The 25,835-nt window shown below is 43.2% G+C and overlaps 1 protein-coding gene across 1 annotated transcript; it reads right to left on the reverse strand.

Annotated features, from left to right (window-relative positions):
• Positions 1-2,368: 2,368 nt before the first annotated feature.
• On the reverse strand, positions 2,369-20,881 carry LOC137791718 (leucine-rich repeat neuronal protein 3). The gene is made up of 2 exons (XM_068586852.1): positions 20,525-20,881; positions 2,369-8,257 (listed from the first exon to the last, which is right to left on the reverse strand). The coding sequence occupies exon 2, from the start codon at positions 7,812-7,814 to the stop codon at positions 5,685-5,687; it is 2,130 nt and encodes a 709-aa protein (XP_068442953.1). The 5' UTR covers positions 7,815-8,257; positions 20,525-20,881; the 3' UTR covers positions 2,369-5,684.
• Positions 20,882-25,835: the final 4,954 nt, after the last annotated feature.

Genomic DNA, 25,835 nt, shown 5'->3' on the forward strand with positions numbered 1-25,835 from the left:
TAATTTCTTCTCAACATGTCAATCGGTGAGCCAGCTGCTCACAGACTTCAGCGCTAAAGGTGTAAACTGCGGCGAAAGGGTTGACAGAGCTGACGAATACCTGACGGGGAACCGGAGGATGGGTGCTGCGCTCCCTCTTCCACGACGACACTATCTGTCGTGGCGGCGTTATTAACTGTCACAAACGTATGAGAGCGTTGCAGAGCAGAGCAGCGGTCATGAGCTACCCGCCGGGCCGCACTCGAACATGAACTAACACGCACTAAAAGCATGCGCAGCCGGCCCGGCTATGTCACCCAAGCACGGAAAAGCTGGGATAACCACACACAAACAGGGAGGGTGGCTTAATGCTGTGCTCGGGTGCACATTACATTATATCTTTACACCGCAAAAAGTTTTTTGCTGCTGCCTTAAAGTTTAGAAAGTCAAATGCTGCTACTTTAAGGTGGATTCTCAGTACAGCTGCCATGGAAATGTGCTGTTTGAGTGCTGATCACGGTTTTACTCTGGTCAATATAAAAATATATTAATATATTTCAGTTTATCTGTTATTTCTCTCTCTTTGTTTGGACTTATTGTGGCCGGTCTGTGTTTACTGGTCAACAGAAACACTTATTATTTTAAATGTCCTAGCAAAAACAAAACATTATTTCTACGTTTTTGAGCCTTTTGTGTTTGTTGTTTTTTCCTATCATGCTCTTATCTGCTATCTCTCCAATATTTTGTTCCTTATTGTGACCAAATTGCTTAATTTTGTTATCTCTAAAAGGCTGAAATGTCATAATTGCTGCAAAGACTCAAAAACTATGGTACTGAAGTGGCATTAATGAGACACCGACACATGGATTTATTGTCATGTTCCCTAATTTCTATTGTATGTTTCTGTGTTTTTTTTTTACTAAACACACAACTTAAACTCACAGACGTTAAAGTCCATTTCAACTCTCCCCTGGTTACATGAAAAGTACATAAGTACCAATGAGTAAATTGACATTCATTCACGCTTTCACAAATATTAGTTATATGGACATTCATCATTTCACAAAGCCCTGGAGACTGACTTCAAAGTTGAAACCCGCATGAACAACTCTTCTTCAAGCCCTGCATCTGCCTGCAGCAGGTCGTTTTACAGATGGTTCCCAGTGAAGCATTAGCCTGCAGTAAAAAAGTCGGTACTTACACAGAGACCATAACTGTAGGTGGCTCTTCCACCATTTCCCAACAAGACATTAACGTTCAGTGATGATTAATGTGGGCTGCCATGAATATCGATGGCCTCTGTAGTGCTAATGACTCTGATAGGAGCGCTGGTGCATCTGTGTCATGAGGTTGATGATGCTTTATAAAACCTACCAAGAAAAGGGTGTTCCTCCATGTCCTTGCTTGTTAGTCACATGCTCCCCCTTCCCATCCTAATCCATCACCAATGTGAGCACATGCATGTGTATAACTCATTAGTTCCTGCATCGATCGGCTGCAAGCCCACTTCATAGAGGAAACGGACAAAGTCAGGCAGCAATCAATCATTGGCTCAGGAAACCAATCATCAATTTGTGAATGAGTCTTTCAGTGAGCAGGAAAGCCCTCTGTGTTGTAATCTTGATACACATCCAATCCAGGTTCATATTTGACTGTGGTTCAAGACTTATTGACCCGTATTTATCAGTACGTTGGGTCGACTTCCTCTTTTATATGTGGAATTTCAGTGATGTCATGCAAGTGGGGAATCATAATAAATATGTAAATGCGAAAGCAACACTGCCGGTGCAGGAAATGGAAATGTGAGGGACTAAAAGCTGTGTTTTGGTGAGACACTTTCCCTGTATGGTAATAGAAATGCAGACACGTGGATGTGTGTGCATACTCATGTGGCTCTGTCTATGCACTGCAGAGGCTTCAGGAGAAAACCTTTTTTTTTCTTTTTAGCTGCACGTTGGAGTCGCCTTGGGAGTGATGGCTATGGAAATGAAGACAAGAAGAAGCCAGACGGATCAGAAAGGCCCATACACAAATGTCTTTTGACTGGTTGCTCTCTGACGAGCCGTACCAAATGCAGTGTGACACTCTGTCTCTACTTTTCAGGAAATACACAGCAATGCATGTTCAGAATGGCGATGCGCTGGGCAAGTTCTGGCTCGCTGATGATACGTGATGCGTATGAAAAATTCACCTGTCATCGAAAGTAACTTCAGCTTCGGTGTAAACACATCAAAGGGTGATAAGACACGAAACAACCCGCAATGCTGCATCAGAATCGTTTTATTTATGAAGGTTCACAAACCATTCTTTTCTGTCACGACTCCAAGAGGCAAACCATTTCTCATGAAAGCAATCCCTGCTTTGTTATTGCAATCAATAGGTCATTCATTTGTTCTTCCAATAGCGGGCTATAAACGCCTCTTAAAAGCATTAAACATAGTGCTGGCAGCAGGATTGTTGACATTTCACTTTTCATTTGAATGTAGGAGCCTGTAGCTACACTGGCTGACCTGCTGTACGTGGAGGTTTGTAACTTTAATAAGCTGATAATTCAAACATATAAAAGTGCCTGTAGCAGCGTGAGCATTGTTAGCTCTCTGCAGGTCTAACAGCAGTACTATAGGATTTTTTTTAAATCGTATATCAGCGAGAGGGGAAATTAATTATTCAAATGCAGTAGAAAAAGAGCACAACATTGAGTATTCAATCAGGCTGTAAGAATAAGACTATTATTAATATGAGGTAGACGGAGAACCATCTAATGCAAAGTGTGTAAATAACTAGGAAAGGAGTAATAACTAGGAAAGGAGTAGAAGAGCATTAAACTAAATCATCTGAGTAATACTATAAAATGGGAGATGGGTCACAAATGTACATTTCCTGTAATACTTTTTTTTCATATAATAATCCTAAAGGAAAATTGCCTGCTAGTCACTGACTTAATGGCTGCCTTTTGTTGGAAATGAAATAAATAAATGCACTGTTGAACTTGCACCTCCCACTGTTGGATTGCACCACAGAATCTCAGGCCCCTTGACAATGATCCTCGCAAAATTAAAATGAATATGTAACCAGCAGGAACACCTATCTAAAAGCCTTCACAGAGCATGCTTTTATATCTGCCTCAGAGCAGATGGCTTTTCTGAATAGAACAAGGTGCTTTAAATATTTGAAGATTCAGCAAGAAACATAATTTTTCATTCCTCACTGCGGATTAAAGGGTGGCAGCTCACTGGTTCTTTTCATGTGAGATTTAAGTTAAATCCACTGTTTTTCCCCCTCTGATATAGGTTACTCTGAATGTACAAATAAAAAAAAAGCTATCACCCAAACTCAAAATGTGTGCCTGTGGATGGAGAGCGTCTTCGGTGAGGAGAGAGAGACAGAGAGAGAGAGAAAAGAACAAGATGGAGGAAATGCATGAGATTGGGACAGACGGCATGAGAGATGAGTTACTCCAATCTTTCAGCTTATTCACTCAAGTATGTCATTAAATCAAAAGTTACAAGAAAAAAAGGAAAGACAAATATGGCAAGCTTTGGCGAACTCATTGACTGGCTTCCTCCTCTGCTGTGATGTTGTTTCTCTGAACACGCCGACTGAAAGAGACTAAATTCAGTTGCACCTCTGAGTAACCTTGAATTTCGAGTTGCATGTTTTTTTTTATAAATATATATACGTGGGTACAGTCTTCAGATGAGCCAGGCTGCCTTCTGCAGCCGTATTTGTGCCTGTATTTGCAAAGCGACAGACTCGGTCTGACCTGAGCGGTACCTGAAGAGCACACTGCGTCATATTTTAACTCCCTTTGTCTTTGACAGATGGCTCGGCTCTAAAAGCCTCTGTCCATGGTGCTGAAAGCTGGCCTGATGTATGAGCGTCAGGGCCTGTTTGATAAATCCGCCATGTCACTCTGCCTCTGACAGCCATTCATCATGCTTGGCGTTCCCATGTGAAATGTTCTGTGTGCTGGATAATTCAGTAAGACAAATAAAATGGGAGTCCTAAAGCTTCGACTTGGCTCGGTCCCACCATGCGTTGACTTTTCAGTACTGTACTTTATCTCCCTGTCATAGGGACGCTGTGTCCCTGCCTAAGCACAGGCAGCAGCAGCTGTAGCCGTAGCACAGTGACTATATTCAGACCAGCTGAAGGACGAACATGTTCTTAATGAGGCGGCTAATGAGTTCTGTTCTTTTGTTGCTGCTTTTTTTCCGCTTTTTTCTGAGGGTGAGGACGACCATACAACCATTCAGCTGAAGTCTCCTGACTTTTCCTCCGTGGCCTGCATCAAAAGACTCCCTCTGTACTACTTGGTCATTATCCACACTGTGTTTTACATGCTTGCAGTGAAATGTCACATATAAAAAGTCATGAAACAGTATACATTACCCCATGTTGGATGACGGCGAAAATAATACTAGTGTAATTATATTATATACCGTGAATTTTTGCTTTGAAACAAATCTAGTGCATTGTGACAAAGATGAGAATAAAGAAAAGGCAAAAACTAGGCAATTGTTTGTAAAAGAAACAATGACATTTATTTATTTTTCTTAGCACTTTACTTAATTAGTCTGTTGTGCCCATTGATCACATATAATACAGTTAATATAAAAATGGCTTTTTAACTTTACACCCAAAGCAACAATGAAATGTTTTCTTAAAATATGTATGCTAAAAATACTGAGAAAGTATTTCCACTAAAAGTACCGGAAATAGCTTATGATTCTGCAATGAAGACATGGGCATGGTTTGCTGTTTCTTCTGTTTCTTCTCTGTTTACCTCATGTAGTTCTTGTTGTAGGCACTTACCAGGGCATAACAGACCGCTTTGTGAGGAGATAACACATCAATCACCTCAGTTTGAATCAACCTGTTATTTGTTTTAGTCCAACATGTTTGTTTTTCCTAGTCACCGTTGCAATGAGAACTACACAGCATAAACAGCCATTTGGCAAATGTCCTCTCTAGATACTCATTTTGTAGCTGAATTTCATTAAGCTTAATGTGACGACGTAATCAAAAGTAGTCTGCCCCTTGCCTTGATTTAAAACCCACTTAAACTGTTTGGATACAGATGATTTGTCATTACATCAACATAATAGAATATATAACAATATTTCCATGAAAAATCAAGAATCCATTTTAAATAGAAAAAGGGGGTTTATATTTCATCAAAAGGCTTACACCATAGTCACTGTAATTTGTCTACTCTACTAAATCTCTCTCCCCATAATAGACATGTGTTATTACTGTATCGCTAACTCGTCTATGGATGTTTGACAAAGCACAGACGGTATTGCTTGGGACCACACAGACAGTTCCACAACTCTGAACACATTTAACAGTCAATTACAAGAGAGTTGACCATCATCATCTTCACTTTCTTTTCACTGCCTGCATTTCTGTATGAATGGTATTGAAATATATTGTTTTGCAATAAATGCCCATTTCTGTTGATTTTAGCTTGGTTTGGTGTCACGGTTACAAAGCCACCACTTCAGCTGGGGTTGAAACTGGGAGAGCATGTAGTCTACTTTAAACTGTTCCATCCCAGTCCAATTGTAGATTTGCCAGTGTATCTGAGCCGGGGACCAGCAATGGGTATGCCTTTGAAACAGTACTACAGATCTCTCCACCCCTGCCCATGGCCTTGTCCATTCAGTGTAGTTGGTGTGTGGTGCTCTACAAAGCTGCGCTTCTTAAAAGGCATTGTCAGATACATTTATGACTGTGGCTTTCACTTTGACTCCACTTGGCAGTCCCTTACCCGAAACCCACAGCTTTGTAAAGAAAGGAGAGTGCATACCGGTTGCATCCACTGGTGTCAGCGAAGCTTTGGAGTCGCATTTCCTTATATCCCCATAAAGGTGATGGTTCCTCAGAGACACATAAACAAGCAGGCATGCCACTGAAATCACAGCCAAGAGCACACCAAAGACGGTGATTACTGCTGCGTCCCATTTTTCTGTGTCCTTGGCTGCCAGCTCTAATCCTTTAGTGGTGACATTGACACATTTGGTGTCATGGTTGTAGTGGATGCTGCCGACATCCACACAGACTTTGTACAGAGTGGCGGGGCTGAGATGGGTGAGGTTGTAGACCTGGACATCAGAGGGAACCCTGGTGGTAAACGCTGTGGTGGGGTGGGTGGCATCTGATCCTGTGTACCATTTAATGTTTGGCGCCAAGGTGCCATGGCCGGCCTTCCACGAAACCAGGATGGAATTTGTCTCCACCGATTTTATTATGACATTCAGGGAGCCATTTGCAGGTTGGGGAAAATATCCATTCACCGCTACTGAAACAGATTTCAGATCAGCTCCGACCAGATTATGGGCCACGCAAGTGTAAAGACCAGCTTCATTTTCTGTTATATCGTAAATGTCAAAAGTTCCCTCCGGGTGCATGTAGTACTTGTCAGACACCGTGTTAGGCAGAACCCTGGTACCGGACGGAGTGATCCAGTAGATGTCCGGCTCTGGTTCAGCGAAGGCCCGACAATGGAGGGACACAGAGCTCCCATTTGGTGCTTTAATGTGCCCGGGCATGCTTTCGGGAGATATGAGTGGCAGACAAATCTCCATCATCTCCCTGAAGTGCACCTGTCGGACATGCTGACCCTCGTACTCTGGCGGCTCCACACAGTAAAGTGAATCCGGCTCCATGAAGCGAAGGTTGGTCTTGTTCATGTTCATCCAGCGGACTACGCAGTCACAGCGGATGGGGTTGCTGTGCATGCTGACCTCTCTGAGATTTGGGAGGGACTCGACAGTAATCCTGTGAAGGGCACTGAGCGCATTGCCATTTAACATTAGGGTTTCCAGCCGCGGTAGTTTGTAGAAAGCATTAGGATGGATATAGGAGAGTTTAGGATTGTTGGTGGCTTCTATTTTGGTCAGCTCGGGGAGGTTATTCAGGGCAAAGCTATCAATGGAAACGAGCTCTGGCATGCTATTAATCCCTAGTTCTTTCAGATGGAACATATCCACAAAGTCTCCTCTCTGTATCCTTGAAATTGGGTTTTTATTTAGATCCAAAAACTTAAGATTTTTAGCATTTTTTAGGGCAGAATGAGGCACCTCCGCAAATATATTATCATAGAAGGAGATGCTCTCTAAGTTATCAAGGCCAGCCAGTGCATCGTCAGGAAGCTGAGACAGGTTCATTCTGGTGAGAACCAGACTGCGTAGGTTAGTGAGAGGTTGGAAGTTCATATCATCGATGGAAAGAATAGGATTCTCACCGATCATCAGGATCTCTAGATTTAGCATGGGCTCGAACCACTCTCTTTTAATGGCCGTCAGCTTGTTAGAATTGAGGTGGAGTCGCACAAGGTTGCCGAGACCCTGAAAAGCCATCGGGGAAATGGAGGAGATGAGGTTGTGATTCATGTAGAGCTCCTGGAGGTTCGCCACCTCAGCAAGACTTCGCTCAGGCAACTCTCGTATCCAATTTTCCTCCAGGTGAAGGGACAGCAGGTGAGGAAGATTCCCCAGGTGGACATCGCTGATAGAGGATAAATTGTTTTGCGATAAATCAATCTCTGTGATGTTGGCCAGGTAATCCAAGGGTTTGTCAATCTTGGCAACGTTGTTTGTTTGCAGTAATAGTACTTGTGTGCCCACTGGTAATTGTTCCGGCAGGCTAAAGAGTCCCAAGTCATTACAGTCAACTGTCAGAGCCTCCATGTACACCGAACTCGGAGAAAACCAGGGTCTAATCTCACATACACAGAGCTTCGGGCAATCAGGCCTCTCCTCTGTGGCCACAACAAAAGAGGCCATGGCCAAGCCGACAAAGAGGCGATCCACGAATGACACGTCCTTCATATTGGACCGTTTCCCTCCAGTAAGAAATTGGTCCTTGTAGATTAAGTGGTCTAAGCTGTTAACTTCACAAATAATGAATCATTGGCTGCAGCTGCTGAGGCGATTGACTCACCACCCCTGCCACTGCCACCACCAACTGCAGCAGGGCTCCCTGGGGTGTTTTGTCTTGCTGTGTCGACGCCCTTGGATATAATGACCAATCACTCACTGTTCCCTGCAGGTATCAGGGTTCGGGGGCCAAGGCTGCAGTCAGGCAGACCCGAAAAGGTGGGGGAAAAATAAGGAGAAGAAGAAGAAAAAAAAAAAGGATGGACTGATATTATTTTTCAAAGGATTTATGTTAAGCACATTCATAGGTATCCACGAAAAATCTCTTTAGAGATGGATGTCCTCATTGATTGTCGTCACTTGCTTCCAGAGTCCACAGCCCAGTCCATTCCTACCTGTGCAAGACAAACAAGACGGAGAGAAGTGGTGTGAGAATTACATGATACTGGACTTGGTCAGGGAATTTCATAAGAGAGGGATTTGGGCATATTGACATTTGTCATAGGCACGCTGATGCATGTTGACATTTGTGCACGGTCCCTTCAAGATATAGAAGCGTGGATTTATATCTAGTTGACCTTCTAGACCCTCCCCCCCCCTTGTCCTCCTCCATATGTCATCCAACTCTGCTGTTAGCAGTGTATGCCTATTATTGGTTAAATAAAGGGCTTTATTAGGATTCTTAAATAGCAGACATCCTAGGGTTTAAGCATTAGCCTTCGGGGCAAGCGGCTTAAAGACACTGGAATATGTCAGTTACTATGGCAACAAGTAAACGGGCAGCCAATGACGCACGCCACAGTGAGACAGTTTGCTGAACATGTCACAGATGCAGCCCGCACCTGTTTGTGAGAAGATGCAGCAACAAATATGAACGCGTTGTCGTAATTTATTGGTGAAATTAACAAATCTTCCCACTAATCAGATTCAATGTCTTTGTAAAATGCAGGTCACGCTACTCGTCAGTGGCCATGCATTGTATAAAGCAATGTTTGGCTTTAAAGAGGCCTAAAGGAAGGTTGACACATAACAATAATCGAAGATCAAGAAGAGATTGCTGCAAGTTGTATCTGTAATGACATTTTTACAGAATTCTTCAACATAAAAGTGGCACCTGAGATGTCTCAATCGATTTATTTCATTATACTGTCGGAGTAGTTGAGAGCACGATATTAATGCATACATTTTCCCTCAGAATGTGGATACTCTAGTAAAATGTCCATTGTGAAAGGAGACTTGTCTAAATTGAGTGAGAGCTGAAGGCTATATATATATATATATATATATATATATATATATATATATATATATATATATATATATATATATATATATATATATATGTATATATATATATATATATATATACATATATATATATATATATATATATATATATATATATATATATATATATTCCAATTGATTTGTAGGTGACATACAGGTACATGCGGAACACAACTTTATATTAGAGATGCAGGTTTCAGTGACACATTTCAGAAACAGTTTAGAATTTTCGGCCCACGTTATACTTCATCCATGCTGTGACATGTGGCGTCTAGAACAGTAAAAGCCTGAACAAACATCACAAGACAAACAAATCAACAAAGTGAACAGATTTGAATCTTTGATTATTTGCCATTAATGATGTAATTGCACTGAATTATTTGAGAAAATGATCCCATGCTGTACTGTAGATAACAAATAGGACTATGATGCATCCTCGCTGCATGAGTCAGACACCTCTTCTTTATGCAGTGCCTCTTTAGCCATCACTCTCTCCATGTTCCAGCCTCTTTTGTTACGGTACAAAAAGTCCACAGTTGAAGTGCACCATGTAATTTGTTGTATGTAACTGCCTCTTACAGAACAGATAGGTTTGATGGTGCTTGGGATATTTCAGGCCAATAAGAGCGTGCAGCACTTCATGGAAAAATTCAAGAGAGACGGGATAAAATGGAAAGAATCCAAAGAAGAAGTGTGACGGCGGCCGGAAAGTGGGGACAAGAAAAGAGAGACGGTTTCATTTCATCACCCTTACCGTCTCCCCCTCAATGGCCACGGGTGTGGGGGTGGGGGTGGGGTGTGGAAAAGGGTGGGGGGGGTATACTATATATATAAATAAATAAAATCTTCAGCAGGCGGCAGAAACGCTGCAGTTTGCCCCACTGGCGAAGCCGAGCCAGGGTCTCATTCTGCAACCTTTACATCGGCTGGAGTCTACTTTTGGACTGAGAGAGAGAGGGAGGGGGCGGGATTATTTTTCAAAAGCACCTGGCACTTTAATAAGCTACAACACCCAGAGCGTTCTGATAAACAGGGTTTAGCTTCACTCCCTCAGCACTGGCCCTTCATTGTGGGCTTTGCCGTTGATCCATGCCCTGGAAACAAAAGGCCATAATCTGTAATTCAGCCGACAGCGTTCGGGTCTCACCTCTGCTCGCTCTGGTTTCTCTCTTTAGCGATCACAATTAACAGCAGCGCAATGTGGGCTGGGTAACTATTATTGTGGGGAGCATTATTGTGCAAGCGCTGCAGGTGGCGTGGGTGTGCGCTTACTGTTTTACCAATGATGTTAATTGTGTCTTTTGGGATGTTTTCAAGCAATGGTTTGTGTTTGATGATCGGTATGTTCTGTTATAGGCTTTGCAGCGCTCCGAAGTGTTGGGGTGGATAATAAATAGTGCTGCACTATTTTCACAATTTATAAATAAATAAGGTGTTAGTTTATCCAATTTCCGTTAGCTTGGAGATAGATGTGAGGAGGACATCGTGGTATTTAGAGGCAGAAAGAGACAGATTGACAAAAGACAATTAGTTATTGTTTTTAGTGTTACGTGAATGTCTGTTGTCTGGCGAATATCAAGGATGGGATTAGGAAGGCTTTACCGGACAATTTGCAAGATGGTGTGGCCAGAAAACACAACCTGTCCTGCCAATTAATGAGGATACAATTCTGTTAATGATCACTTTGTTCATTCAAGTAGAGATGTTTGGCTTTGCTTTGGCCACCACTGCATTTTGACTGCAAAGTTTGCAATGTTAGCATTTAGGCCGATTATTTTGTCGATAATTGATTAATAGTTTTGTTCTATAAAATGTCTTGACATATTTATATTCTTTGTTTTGTACGAGCAACAGTCATTGAAGGATTAGAAAATAAACATTTGGGAAAATTGTCCTGATGAGTTTCCATTCGAAAGGAATTACATGAACATTTAAGCAAAATTATAGCAGATTCATTTTCAAATGATCGACTAATCAAATCAACTAATAGCTTCAGGTCTTTTTAAATTGTTATCCTAACCATTTTGAGGTAAATTGTCTTTACTTGTCTCTACTATTGCGTGTGTAAAAGGTTCCCAGATGGGGGCTGTGCAAAATGGAATAAATTGCCTCATTTGATGTCACTGGAGTCATTAAATAGGATAACGTGTTTAGATTAATGAACTAAATAAGTAATAAAAAGTAGCGTTTTTTTTTAATAATGTGGCTATTTAATGGACCTAGTATCCGGGCAGATTACTTTAGGCTCTAGTCTTAACAATGAGTTAAGTAAACTCAGCCGATCCATCTGAAATATAGATTCACCCTCAAATTACCATTATTATTAATCCTGCTTTACTTTAATATCATTGTGTATATCGTTGTCTCAAAAACAATATAAAATGTTATTGACAATTGTATTGAAATGAGGTTTCATTCACAGTCTCCTGGGTGTCAGCTGAGGTCCCGGTGAAGGGCTGCTGAAGGAAAACAGTAGCAGTCATTTGTAAGAAGCAGCTGACTGAATCAGAGGTGACATCTTGTGCGGCAACGTGTCTGATGTCGCAAATTCACCGAGTCTTCAGGCCTGCTGGCTGCCTGAGCCAATGACTTGCTTATGTAATAAAACAGTTTGGAATAAAGACAATCGAGGCAAGACAGCTATGTAATACAGCTAAGAAAATGTTTATACAACGCTTGCTTTCAGATTAGCTGAATGTCAATGACAAGTGGAACATCCTCGCAGCTCCGTGTAGTTAATCAAGAGGTGTCGTAACACGTCAGCAAAATTGAAAAGCTTTCAACAACAGAGCGTCCATTAAGGGTGCCCGTCCGGCTGGAAAAATATGGCTTGTTAACGGTAGAGAAACTGCATTTCATTATACTTTGTTATGAAGTCTGGTACCAAACTGCATCATCTTAAGTGAACTATCCAAATCATGCACAGGCAGTTGAACAGGTAAATTGGTATCGTACGACCGCATTATGTGGAGCCCAGTGAAGAGGCAGTCTCTATTCTTGAGGCTATGCACTGTGACTGCTGTGGCTATGGAGTCCACACACTTGTACTAACCTATTAGTAACGGGGCCGGTCAAGCTACCCAGCCGCAGTGCTACACACAGACACATACACACACACACACACACATCCACTGCTACAATGTCGAGCTAATTTCCACCAATCCTCTACTCAGTTGCCGGTAATTGCGCTGGAGAGGGGAGGCAGAAGGGAGAGAAGAGATCTGGAGGACAGAATTAGTTGCTAGAGGAGGAACTTGTCATCGTATCAGTTGTGGTGTATTAACCTCTGGTGACCCTGAGGACACTGTCATTGCAGAAAATATTAACCTTTGCAAGACCAAAGTATTAGCCAGTCAAAGACTGCCAGGCAAAAGAACTAAACAATCATGTCCTGGTGTATTTTATTGGCAATAACTTGCATTTGGCTCCACAAAAGTAATGGGGTTAATATGGTTGGGGCAAATAGAATTAAATGAGTTGATGTGTGCCTGAAAAATCCTTTGCAAACCTGATGGAGACAGATGCATAATCAACAGCTGGTAATGTAAGCTCGAGATCTTAAAATGGGATCTCCTGTAACTTAATGTGCAACTGCACTTACACATTAAACCTAAGCATTGACATTTGTTCGGGCAGCCAATAGAAGCCGTTTATAGGTCAGGCTAAGGTGTTCACTCATGGAGTTAACACGAGTTCCCAGGTGTCGGAGGAAAGAGGGGGGCAATCATTCAAGCCATGGTCTCCAAAGCACCTCCATTACTGTAGCAGGCTGACAGTCTAGCCCATGGGCTTTTCACTTTCACCAGTGTTAATCCTGACTGTGAACATTACAGCAAACAAGCTGCTGGTATCTGGCTTGTTTCAGGACTGCCTTAACTGTGAGAAATACAGCTAGGTTTGTTACACGGAACAATAAAGTTAACCCTGCGGTGACGGATGTTTTGGTGACAAACTGTGAAGACAACATCAACATGTCGCCTTTTTTTTAAAAATTGGTTACCTTTTTAGCACGCAGTTGCCTTGTTACAGATCCAGGAGATATGGAGAAATATTACTGTTTATGTGACGTCGTGCTGCCAAGTGTTTCACCAGATAGTTTCTAACCTAGTCTATCTGCTGCTTGTTGCTGGGCGGGTGGCATGCTGTGGGTATCTCGAGCGGCTTTCTGCAAGAGCTAACAGAGACGCTCTGAGATGAAAAACACTATAAAGCCCTCAAAGAGCTAAGGAGAGCAATGAACATTATTAAAGCCCAACTAATACTTGAATGTTTTAAGACGATAAGGATAAAAAACAGGGGGAAAAAATAAACTGGTTCACTAGTCACTATGAGAGACACTTTAATTTGATCCTTGCTATAATTAAACATGATGCATTATAGATTCCTAAAGAGAAAAATAAGGGGGAATATATATATATATATATATATATATATATATATATATATATATATATATATATATATATATATATAATTTACAGCGGGATTGTAATTCAATCTGGCATTTTTTTAAATCACTTTTGGAAATGTTGCATCACTATTAAGATATGGGAGGTACTTTATCTGTAAAGTTATTGACATATTCCCACTAAGCAGCTGTGAGAAGCTGTTAAGAAATGTCTGTCATTGCATCACCATTATAAACCGGTATGTCGTTAGTCCTCGTTAGTCACATATTCCACTCTTAATTAGCGTGGCATTTGACATTTCTAAAAAAGCTGTAACCCGTCCTCATTAAAATGCTGCACATTTAGTTGGGCTTATTGTTGTTGTCAGATAAAAACTCAGGAATATGAATTACACACAGGCACGTAATTTATGTGTTGAGGGAATTTTATGACTTATGTGCCCGAAAATGTACTATTTGGAAACCATTTTCTCTCATCTGGAAATGGCGCCAGACTAATCAGGATGTACCTGATTTGAGACGCGTCTACGTTTAAGAGGTTCAGCTGCTGTCAAGGTGAAAAGCTTTTCCATTCAGATCTTGGCATCGCTTCACACTTACTTTCCCACCGGGCCGCCTCCATTATACTAACATTGTGGCCGTTCCGGACAGCAGTGGCACAAATACAGTTTGATTAGAGACCAGTGAGATACGACCACTTTAAATTAATGAGTGTGCACAGTAGGGGCAGAAAGCATTGGTACTGGTGGCTCTGCGGTGCTAATTCAGGCGAGCCTGACTCAGGTCGGTCGTGCCGCCAAACAGCCGGGCAGAACTGTTTGTTTTATGCTGTTTATTGAAATGAGTTATAAATCCTCCTCCTCGCTTCACGGGGCTTAGATGAGGTTTGTCGGAGCGGGGAAGTAAAGATGATTGCTTTGTCGCAGGTCGGGTGCTCATGAACGCCCGGCGTGGCGACAGGTTGACCTACAGTTGATGTGAAAAAAAAAATATAAAAAATAAAAATTGTTTCTAATACAATACCCAAGTTGTGTGGGGCTTTTGGCATGCATGAAAGTGAACATTTGTGAGATCTGAGCTGTGGAACAAGCCTCGATATTAGCCCTCGGGGAGATGATTATGAGCCCTGCACGGTTTAAGTTGTAACAAGGTAGTATTGCATCTGCTGAGAGGTAGACCTTACACTCACTGTGGTAAAACTGGGCAGAAGACATAAAGGTCAGACATAAGTGGAAAGTAGGGCGCAGCCGAATTGCCTTGTCTTTCAGAAGAATAGCTTGTGTATTATAGAAATGGTTCACTGGGAATTTTGATCCACGGGTAATAAGCCTTGCACGGCTTTCTTCTTCGTCACCCCCTCCCTCGCAGGTTCTTTCTTCTTCATCTCCTTGTCTCATATTGCAACTTTTATTAAACCTTGTCCTTTTTATCCTGCTCTCTCACATTTTCCTCCGCTCTTCAAACCCTGAACATTTCTCCTTATGTTCCCCACTTGCATCATGATCCACCCAAGCCATAGACTATTTAGAAAATAGGCATTTAATTTAGTTTCCCTGCGTATCCAGCTACCCGTCTTTCTTCCTGGGCATCTTGCTGTCTCGCTGCTCTTTCACTGTTGGCCTAATTGCCTTTTCAATACTTGTCAGCCCTGCTGTGCCAAATCTGGTCTATCTGCATCCCGTCCGACTGTTTGTCTCAGTAGCTGCTATAACCTAATTACAAATGTCCGTGTCGGAGTATGACTTTATTTTGGCCTGTGCGTCATGACTTTTTGGTAGCCTCTGAAGTCCAGCGGATGTGGTTTGGTCCTGAACCGATCGCATCCCCCCCCCCCCTCTCGGGGCGTCACATGAGCGGGGATCCTCACAGCGTAGGCGCAGTTCTTCTCTTCGCCATCTTTACGTGTCTGGTGATTTTATCTGCCAGAGCAATTTGCGCCTCAGGCTCGGTCACTTGTTTATGTAAGCGCTTTAAATCCATTTTCATTCATTAAATTAAATATTTCCATACATTTAATATGAAAGCAGGTGCAATGCCATTTATCACTGCACATGACAGACTTGTTCTATTTTGATTTATTCACATTGCAGGCAGTCCCTTTGCAATAATGCACAAGGTGTCTTACCTACTGTTGCAAAGAAAATGGGTGTGTATCCAATTGTATTTTCCCATATGAACTGAAGGGTAAGTAGTCTATTATAATTTATTAATATGAAAAAAAACATTTAAAACTCATTTGATTAAAAAAAAAAAAACTTTCACAAGGCTAAAAACAGAAAGATTTTCTTTGCTCGTTAAAAAGTTAACATTTTGGAGACACATGGATAGAGAAACAATTTTTTTGCGAATGTCCTTCTCGCTAAGCTTTTTTTTCCTATTTCTCTCTCTGGGGGTTAATAGTTTCCCAGAATGTGAAAAGCGTATGTTTCATAAGCGAAAGAAGATGCTTTTAAACACGGCACTACTCTAACGCTTCCTGTGGACACCTGACCCACAGTGGGCATGCAGCGCCGCCATGACGCAACCAGGCCACTTCCGATAAGGTATTCTGGGTTAGCCCCTTAGTGGGTGGGTGCCTCTGAATGGCTTTACTGTCCCTCCCTCTGCCCTTCACCTCATTGATTTACTATTATGCTTTCTCCAAGGTAAGGGAGAGTCCATTAAAGGGAACCTTCAATTCAGTGTGTATGCAGAATGAAAGCGTCCTGTATGGGCGTCCTGCGTGCGCGTGCGCGTGGGAGCGGATGGAAACCTTTTCCCTTACATCTGCACTTGTATGGCCATGAATCAGTGGCAAGTCGACTGTTAATGTAAAATCAATGTTCCAAATTAACCACGAGACCCTGATCTCTGGTATTTCAGTCCTTTTCTGGGCAAGACATGCCCTTGGGCTGAACGAGGGAGAACACACGTGCTGCGCTATCGAACATTGTAGCACACCCACCTGCTCTCATGCACACACACACACACACACACACACACACACCAGACCGGAACGAGTACAAATGCATAGAAAGATGCATTTGCCGACGCAAGCACACGTAACTTTGTCCTCACGGAGAACGTATAAAATAAAACACACCCATGCATATTCTCCTCATGCATGCATGCATAACACATGCATAACACATGCATAACACATGCACAACGCAGCGAAAGAGCACAGATAGGTCCCTTTGTGTAATTCGCATAGTGCTGCATCTATTAAAATTAAGGGAAGGTATCCAGCTTAAGGCTGCCGCTGATAAGGTCAAAGGCGTCGCGAACACATTCCAACACTCATTTCTCCCCCCAACATAATCGCACTCACTCTTGACCAAAATCTGCATAATGTTCCATGTATAGCTGCTAGCCAGAATGAAAGAGGGAGGTGTGAGGAGGGAGGGATGAGGGATGGTGGTGGTGGTGGTGGTGGTGGGGGCGGGGAGGGATTGGGGGAACGGAGCCAGCGGCATATCCCTCAAAGTCAGAGCCAAATTGAATCTGCAGGTGCAAATGTGGCATGTGTGCTGCCTCTAAGATGCGCAGCTATCTATATTTATATGAATAATATATGGCTGGTCAAGGGGCCACAAGCCTGGAGGGAATAAGTTCCTACGGCAGACGAAATCAATCATTATATGCCACTGAAATGCATTTATCGCTGGCTTGGACCTCTTTATTATGATTTCATGGGGTCTGATATGGGCTTTCTCTTTCTGTTCTCATTCTCTGCTACTCTTCCTCAGCTAAAACAGATGCACGATATGGCACTTTCAAACGGCACCGTGGCTCTGTGCCGATTCAAAGACTCAGCAGCCCAGTGACTGGGCTAATTTTGAGATTGATCAGATATATATATATATATATATATATATATATATATATATATATATATATATATATATATATATATATATATATATATCAAAATCTGAATCAGAATAGTTTATTGTCAAGTGCGTGACACAAACAAGGAATTTGACTTGGTGAAAGGTGCAGAACAATAAAGAAAAACAAAAAGTATATACATGTTTTCCGGCAATTTGTGTCTTTCCCTGCATGGAAAATCTCTGCATAACTGGCCGCGGCTTCATCAATGCGTGAACACTTGGTTTGGTCTCTTGGTACAGCCTCCACAAAGCTTTTCATTAGTGCACTGAGGGCCTACACGTATCAATCGGAATGCAGAACAGATGGACGGCACAGCAGCCGTCCTTAGATGTCCTCTCTCATCTCTGCCCATGTTTGAGACTGTAAAATGGGCATATCTCCCTATCATGTCCAACTCTGATATGAATCTGTGGAATAGCAGACTAATTAGTAATTAATAACGTTGACTTTTTTTTTCTTTTTCTGTGAGAAGTGGCACCTTCATTATCCGCCATCATCAGTGGTCGTTCTTGTTTCCCAAATACCTGACACTGCTCTGTTATACACCTTAGTTTTTTAGAACACCTTTTAGTTGAAGCAGTAACATTGTACACACACAAACGCTAGCTGGCTAAATACTTTAAATGCTAATGTTAAAGCAAATGTCATCAGATACAAATTAGCTGTCCCATCCCATTCTGACCTTTGATATGCACTGAACAGCAAAATGTCACGCATGCTGCCATCAAACCATGTTTTTGTCGCTGTTTCTCTTCCTTTGTGTCTTTTCATATACTTTGGCTCCACTACAGTCCATCCAGCAGATCCTAGAAAATAAAAAAAAAAACATGCACAGCACTCTGTTCCCCCCCTGTTCCTTTTGCCCTCTGTCTGAGCTTATTCCATTTTAATGGATGCCTGTGTTTGTTTGGGAACAGGATGCTATCAGAGAGCCTATGCTTGGCTGCACAGGCTGATCCCCCTGCAGCCGTCTTGTGAATATGTTTACATGCATTTCACTCAGGAGCCTCGATAGATCCTGAGGCATCTTGTTACCGACATTATGGAAAAAGATGGGGAGATTAATTTGATTTTGATGGCGCAATAGTGTAATCTTCCTGAACTCCACACTGGCTCGTATACCGGTTGTATCTTTTAGCACCCTTACATCTTCTCACCTCGCAGGAACCTGCTGCCCTCTGCTCCCAGAGAAATGAATATGAAGCACCCACACTGTGCTGCCTGTCATAGTCTCCGAGTCTCCACAAGGCCACTGCTGGCACAATACCTCACACTCACACACACACACACACGCACACACACACATACATATACACATACACACATATACACCCACACAAACACTGCTTCTCACTGTTTCACACGCGGATCAATAGGCAATTCGCGAGGCCACTCACTTTAAGTGTATGACTTAGTGTGGACATGTAATATTGATTTGTTTTGAACAAATGTGCCCAAATTAATAAAGCAACCCATTACTGCTTCGCTGTACTGTTTTTATCACCGTGCGGGGGAAGAACGTGGCAACACAATATTGAACCTCACAAACTAGCTGGAGCTGTATTCTGCATGGCATAAAATCGCCGCTGTCCGATGTCAGCGGGAAAAAGAAGAAAACAGCCTCATAAACATTCGTGCTCAAGGATCACTTGTGAAAGGCTGATTATTAAAATATAAGCTGCGAGCGGCCTCGGCTCAGCAGGTGGTCAAATAATTCGAAGTGAGAACAAAACATAGTGTGTGGGCCGAGGTTTTCTCAGCGTGGCGTGGCGTCTGATGTGAGGGCATGATGGCCCTCATGTGGCATTTGACTGTGGGTTTCATATTGAGCAGCTGCTTTGGGTGAGTCATTCGCGCGGCGGAGGCCAAAATCTATTGCATCCATCACCGGGAACAAGCACACGCCTGCATGCAGACGCGTCTGCACAGAAGATTACAGCAATCAGATTCAGTGCTCCTCCCCGCCCCACCGTGAAAATCACATTTGTCATTATCTGTTTATCTGCCTTTGAAATATTCATGAGTAATGCATCTGCTGGATGACATACATTTTGGACATATAGGGGAGGGTAAGAGAGATGGAGAGGAGGGAGAGAGGCGCTTCAATGCAGTTAAGGGATTAGTGAATACCTTCCCCTTTCTCTCTCTCTCTCTCTCTCTCTCTCTCTCTCTCTCTCTCTCTCTCTCTCTCTCTCTCTCTCTCTCTCTCTCTCTCTCTCTCTCTCTCTCTCTCTCCAGCGGGGTCTTTGGGTGTGTGGGTGTACTGGCACACACAAGCAGGTGAGGCGGTGATGGTACGATGCCTCAGTGGCTGTGTGTTAATTACAGAAAAGAGCCCTGGATGCAGCGACATGGCGGTGTTCAGCTACGAGCCCTGTTCAAAGGGAGCCCGGGTTGTACGTGTTACGTACTTTCGTGGCATGTGTCGGTAACGACTTCAACAGGAAGGTTTTAACGGGGAGGGGAGGAGAGAGTGAGGGAGAGGGGGAGGAGGAGGACCAGGAGGAGGAGGAGGAGGAGGGGAGAGAGGAGAGGGGGGGGGGGGGGGGGGGGGGGGGCCACCATTCTGTGGATTTCTTCGAGACGTGTCTGGTGCGCGCTCACTAAGCAGGACCGGGGGACATGACACTGCCAGTCCATCACTCTCACATACATACACGCGCGCGCGCACAAACACACACACACACACACACACATATACAGTAGCTCCACACACAAACACAAGTCCGCCTCGAATTCCCTTAATTAATTAGTCCATTTAGTCTAAACAGAGTCCCTTATAAATCCGGTCTGGTTAAGGCGCATCCTGCAGAGAGTTGCGCAAAAAGCGCGTCTCCACGTCAAGTAAGGGTTCGAGGCCAGTCTTCAGCATTATTAATCCTGCAATATTTTCACTGTTTTCCGCAACAACTTATATGTGATTGGTATTTGAGGAGCGGATCAATGCGCTGTTTAAGCCACAAGACTCCGCTAGAACGACACTGAATCCAGGCGTTTTTTTTCTTCTTCTCTCGTTTAACTTGAAAAACGCGTTGCGCAAAGGCACAGATCCATTGAGAGGAATGCATTGTTTTAGTAATCAGAGTTAACTTACCCGATGTGACCATGATAGCCGCGCTAGAAGCAGTGCGTGGTGCCTATATTCCCATCAAGTGCGCCGCTCCAGTGACGAGCGAGCCCTCAGCGCGCAACATAGAGCCAGTCAACAATGTGTGGTCTTCTTATTTGTTACGCAGTTGATGAGCAATCAGTTCTCGGCTTCTCCCACGGTAAAACACGCGGCTTCTGCACGAGCGCAGACAAAAGACGGCGAAGTCCAGGTGCGCGAGGCTCGAGCGCGTGCAGAGAGATTCATGTGTTCCGTGTGCCCTTCCCTTCCCTTCCTTGGCGGCTGCTAAGGGCGCATCTCTCCCCCTCGATCAAGTGTCAGGCGGACCACATAGATGCGCCGCCGTCTCCTCAGCAGTCATTAATATCAGAACAAACCCTGACTCTCCAGAGGACAGCCAATAGCGTCAGAGAAGCGGGCGAGTCGCTCGCAGCATCCCTGCTCTGGTTGGCTGAGGCGAGCCGTCAGTCATATCCCAGAAGCCTGTTCTCATCCATGTCTTCTTCTGGTGGAGGTGATGCACGCTGCAAAAAATATCCATATTAACAACTCATTGATTCAAGTTCTGAGCAGCGGAAAGTGTTGAAATACGAAATGAAATGTCAAAGTGGATGAGAGGTGCTTTTGAACTGTTTGATGGATGGTATAAGAAGCATCTAAAAAACAAACACAGGCACTGCACTAACATCAACAGGACGTTAAGCCGAGATAAAAGTCGCATTGAGTTTATCCGCACTGTAAAGATATACAGGTCATGTGCCATGTGACAGTATCTGGCATAATGTCTGACCTCACAGTTTGACCTGTTTGACTGCTCACATACTGGCCTTACGCAGGAATATCCAGCATGTTCGATAAGGACCAGACTGCCCTGGAGTTGGTGACAGTGGAGCTAATTCAAACCATCTTCTACAGTGTTGATTATGCATTTTAATGCACTTTCTTTGAACCTCTATTTGTTAAGTCACTTACAGCTGTCAACAAAGGGACATGAGATGGAAATGACCAAGAGAAGTACCTCAAAGTCCCCCAAATGTGTATGTAATGAGTAAATTACATTCTCACCAAACTAAAAGCACAGATCCTCTGTGAAGGCAGGAATCTGTTTAGTACACAGAGAGTTCAGAACAATGTCCCGATGTATTCATGCAGTTTATAATGAGAGGGATTAAAACATTAGTGGGGCTCCGATGTGTGTGATTTGAAAATGGGTGATGGTGCTAGTATATTAAAAAACAGTAGCGAACAGCTGTGCATATCGTTGTGTGTATCGACAACACATTGTCTCATTATAATAAAAGAAAGAATTGACCATTGCAAGATAAGGCCATCTGGGACTAATGCTGCTTTCACATGGAATCAGCAGACAGTAGATGGAAAACCAAAAAGCGTGAGTGCATGACGGTAAAATGATGGGAGCCGCAGAGACCACCATGGTTAAAATATGTTTGAACTTGGTTTTTTTTAATTCCTACTTTTGGATGCCATTGAAACAAATGGTGAATAAAGGTATATATTCAGACAGAAATTAGACGAATAATGTGTTTTCTGCGTATTCAAGCATATTTCATGTGCAAGTATAGGCCTGAAAATGTGCACTGTCAAGTCTCCTTTCAAGCTAGAGTGCAGGACTTTAACATATGAATGAACATCCGTTGTATGTGTTGGGGTCCGTGGCGGGACACACGGGTGATGCGTTCTACGGCAACCAGCCACCAAAGTGGGAGGGGCAGGGGGAGAGACCAAAAGGACAGAGCAGCACCAATTGGCTGCTTTATATTCGGGTTTTACGCAGAGACGCGAGCACGCAAGACCCGCAACGGCCACTTGAGGCGTCCCGTCAGCCCTCTTGCGTGCGTCACTCAAAATTTCGGACTATCCGACAAAGCTACGCGAGCCGTTCGCGGCCCGCCAGACTGTGATTGGTCTGCTGACCACGTCCTTTCTGAGTCTCGCATTTCCGGTTTCAGAGCATAATACCGCCATTTTTTAAAAGCCATGGCAGAAACGCGAACAATGGATCCCGTTGAAGAACGTTTGGCTGAAGAGGTCCTGCAAATATGAGCATTTATATAACCCGACGGAGTGTAAGGACACGCAGATGGCGATAAATTCTTGGAGGGAGATATCGGGGAACGTCGATGTGCAGGTCGACTCTAAACGGTCGTTGCGCTGCCGACTGTTCTGGCGTATGGAGAAGGCGGGAACTATAAACCAAAACGAGTCCGTCGATACAACTGCGTGGTCAGCCGCAGTTGTCGTTGCAAGAGTGTATATCGCCCCTTAAGACTGTGGAGGAGGTTAACATCCTAAGAAGTGTCCAAGAAAAGTTTGTGTGTGGCTGTTCCAGATTAAAGAAAAAGAAACGAGGTGCACAGAGGAACCAACACTCGCTGAGCTCACCTGCACCAGTACGTCACAAGCAGTGTTTGTGTAGTTACTCTCACTGCCAGAGGGGGGAGACCAAAGTTGACAGCTTTAAACAACAAGATCGCATATCATTATGTGAATTGCCACACCGTCCTGGCCCACGTGCACGGAGGAATCCATCACAAAGTGTAGCCGCCGAGCCAGCAGCTGTCACTCTCCGTGTGCTATAGTGCATTGGAGATGGACATTTCTTGCAGTGCAGAGGGAATGAGGAAGAGGGCGCATGCAGGAAAGAAAATGGATATCTGTACCTATTAGCTCCAGAGCTCCCGACTCGGTTCCCAGGAGGATTTCTAACACAATGTTCTACAAACCTGATGTTCCGCGGAGGTCGGGCCGGGTTATCCGCTGCTTCAGAGAATGAGATGTTCCTCATCTGACAGCCCAAAGGGGTTCTGATCCAAGATTGTACTACCTGAGGCTGCTCGGCCGGGCCGAGGTCTTAATATACAAGCTCGCCGTACATCATGGTGTTCTTTAATCTGTGTGCTGCCTTTCACATGTCGGTAAGGCCTCGGGGAGATTTGGGTGTTGTGCTGGGTCAATATCCCCATAAGCTACCGTTTGAATCTCCAGTAGAAATTATTCAAGTTTTAATGTAAATTGCACGGAATAATCATAATGTATCTTAAAATGGATGACCTTTCTGAATAAATATAATGCCATGAGACTATTTAGACAGTTGTCTTTAATGTAATTCATGCCCCAGGTGCTGCACATGCAAACTTAAGTATTTATGTGATTTTTATAAAACATTTCCATACTTTCTCCTTAGTCTTTTCTCCATTTCACACGAGGGAATTTAAGAATTGTGTTGTTTATAGATTTGCAAACCCTCTGCAGCTGATAATAGGACAGATGCCTTTTTCAAAGACGGCAGCTTTATTTTCTCATTACAGAAGTAAAACCAGCCAGCTGTTAAATTCAGTACAGATAAAATAACAATAGTGATCCTGGAGAGTAGCTGTTGTTTGTATGTTCTCATTTACGTCATATTTTGTTCGTATGTTCACTAATGTGGTCAAAATTAATGAGGAGACCTCGTCTGGTTGACATGTAATGTAATGAATACAAAGTCCAACATTTAGCTCCATGATTATTAAGCAAACTTCCGCTGAAATGAAATTCTTTCAGCTTTTTATTGTTCTGTCCGTCAGCTTGTCTAACAAGATGACCCAGTTATTGTTTTCATTAGCATGTGAATTATGTACAGATAAAAAAAAAACACATTAAACACTCCACACAGATATTTTATAGGGGTCGAAATGATAAATCCAAATTCAAAACATTTAAACACTGAGTCACCTGTTCTTTTCATCACCTCAGATGACCAGATGCTTTTGTTAATAACTGTAAAAAGGTTCAGCATAATTCTTACCATATTTCTTTGATGCCTGCGTATTTCGAAACGAGTGCATGCCCCTTATTTTGACACTGTGCCTTCCAATGAATAGAGGTCCAGTTATACCTTTCAACACAAATTGTTTCTTTAAAGCACCCTGTCATGCAATGTTCCTCAAACTCTGGCAGTCTGAACGTGAGCTGCATGTTGCTATTGACGAAGCGGAGGACACATACGGAGGAAAGAGAAGCCGCCAAAGAAACTCTGATTTGAGGGATGCAGTGAGACTAACGGCAGAAAAAGTCCAATCGGAAAACAACCTTCTGTCTCGTTCCTGAAATCATATTGTTGTACGTGTGCGGCAAATGAGGAGAATGGGACAAAATTAACTTCACATATTACCAATCAATGTTTGAGTCTCCAGTTGGATAATACATGTTGGCTTTCGTTGTGTCTTAAACCTGTTTGCATTTTACTGCGTCAACGTTTTGTATTGTTTCTTGTTGGACATGTTAAATGTGCGCATATGGAAAAGTATTTCAGATTATAGCAGACCTGGACATTGCTTCATTTTGCAGAATATAGCTTCTGACAGGGACATGGAAAAACACTCAAGCGCGCGGACTGTTTGTGTATTTAACCTTCTGCACAGTGAATCCTGTCTTACACAAGATTCTGCTGCGCTTGAAAAGCAGGCTCTGAATATTTAAAGCATCTCAGTCTTGCTTGTTCGTCTTGAAACCCAGAGTTTAGCCCGACAGTATATGTTCTCTACGTAATGACACATGCCTTGTTATAATACAGCAACATATGTTTTTTCATTCCTCCGGAGACGACAACTTTTAAAGCAGCCTAGGTTTTCTGAGATGTTCAGGAGGACGGCAGTGATGGCACCAGACCCAGAGCTGATTCTGCATTTCTGTCTCGAACCTTTACAGCAGAAGTTGACCGCGGTGACTTCACACCTCATGAAGCCGGTCGAGGGTGCACTCCGTGCCTCATAAAACCCCTCCAACACAGCTGGGCTGCGTCAAGGCGGAGTCATGACTCTGCATGGACAGAAATACAGGCTATCGCCACGGCGTGAAAAATCGGCATCACATTTGATGCAATAAAACACCATTTTTCGAGGAGCGGGGAGCGTCCTGTGAACAGGCGCGAGGCGTTTCCAGAGCGAGTTATGTTCGCGCTCGTTCTTGTTTATTGCGGCGTTTGGGGAATATTCCGAAGGCGTTTCACGGTTACATTTTGTGATGTGTACCGCAGGGGGAGAAAAGGCCACAGAGGGCAGTAGAATTTATTGACTGGATTTCACAGTTATAAATGAGTCTTTTACAAGTGACATAAAGAAAATGATCTGCTCTCTGTTGAGGCCGCGGAGATCTGTAAACTTGTTCCGGCTACCGCCAACAGTTACGGCACTTGTATTAAATAAGATTTTGCTCAATAGACTATAAATTAATAACAAAAATCTTCTAGAATCAAAGATGGAGGCGAAGCATTTAAAGCAGCTGAATAGTTTCT

This window comes from Clinocottus analis, unplaced genomic scaffold (genome assembly GCF_023055335.1).
Source record: "Clinocottus analis isolate CAN_PGR_092001 unplaced genomic scaffold, fCliAna1.0.p SCAF_20, whole genome shotgun sequence".
Classification (NCBI taxonomy): Eukaryota; Metazoa; Chordata; class Actinopteri; order Perciformes; family Cottidae; genus Clinocottus; species Clinocottus analis.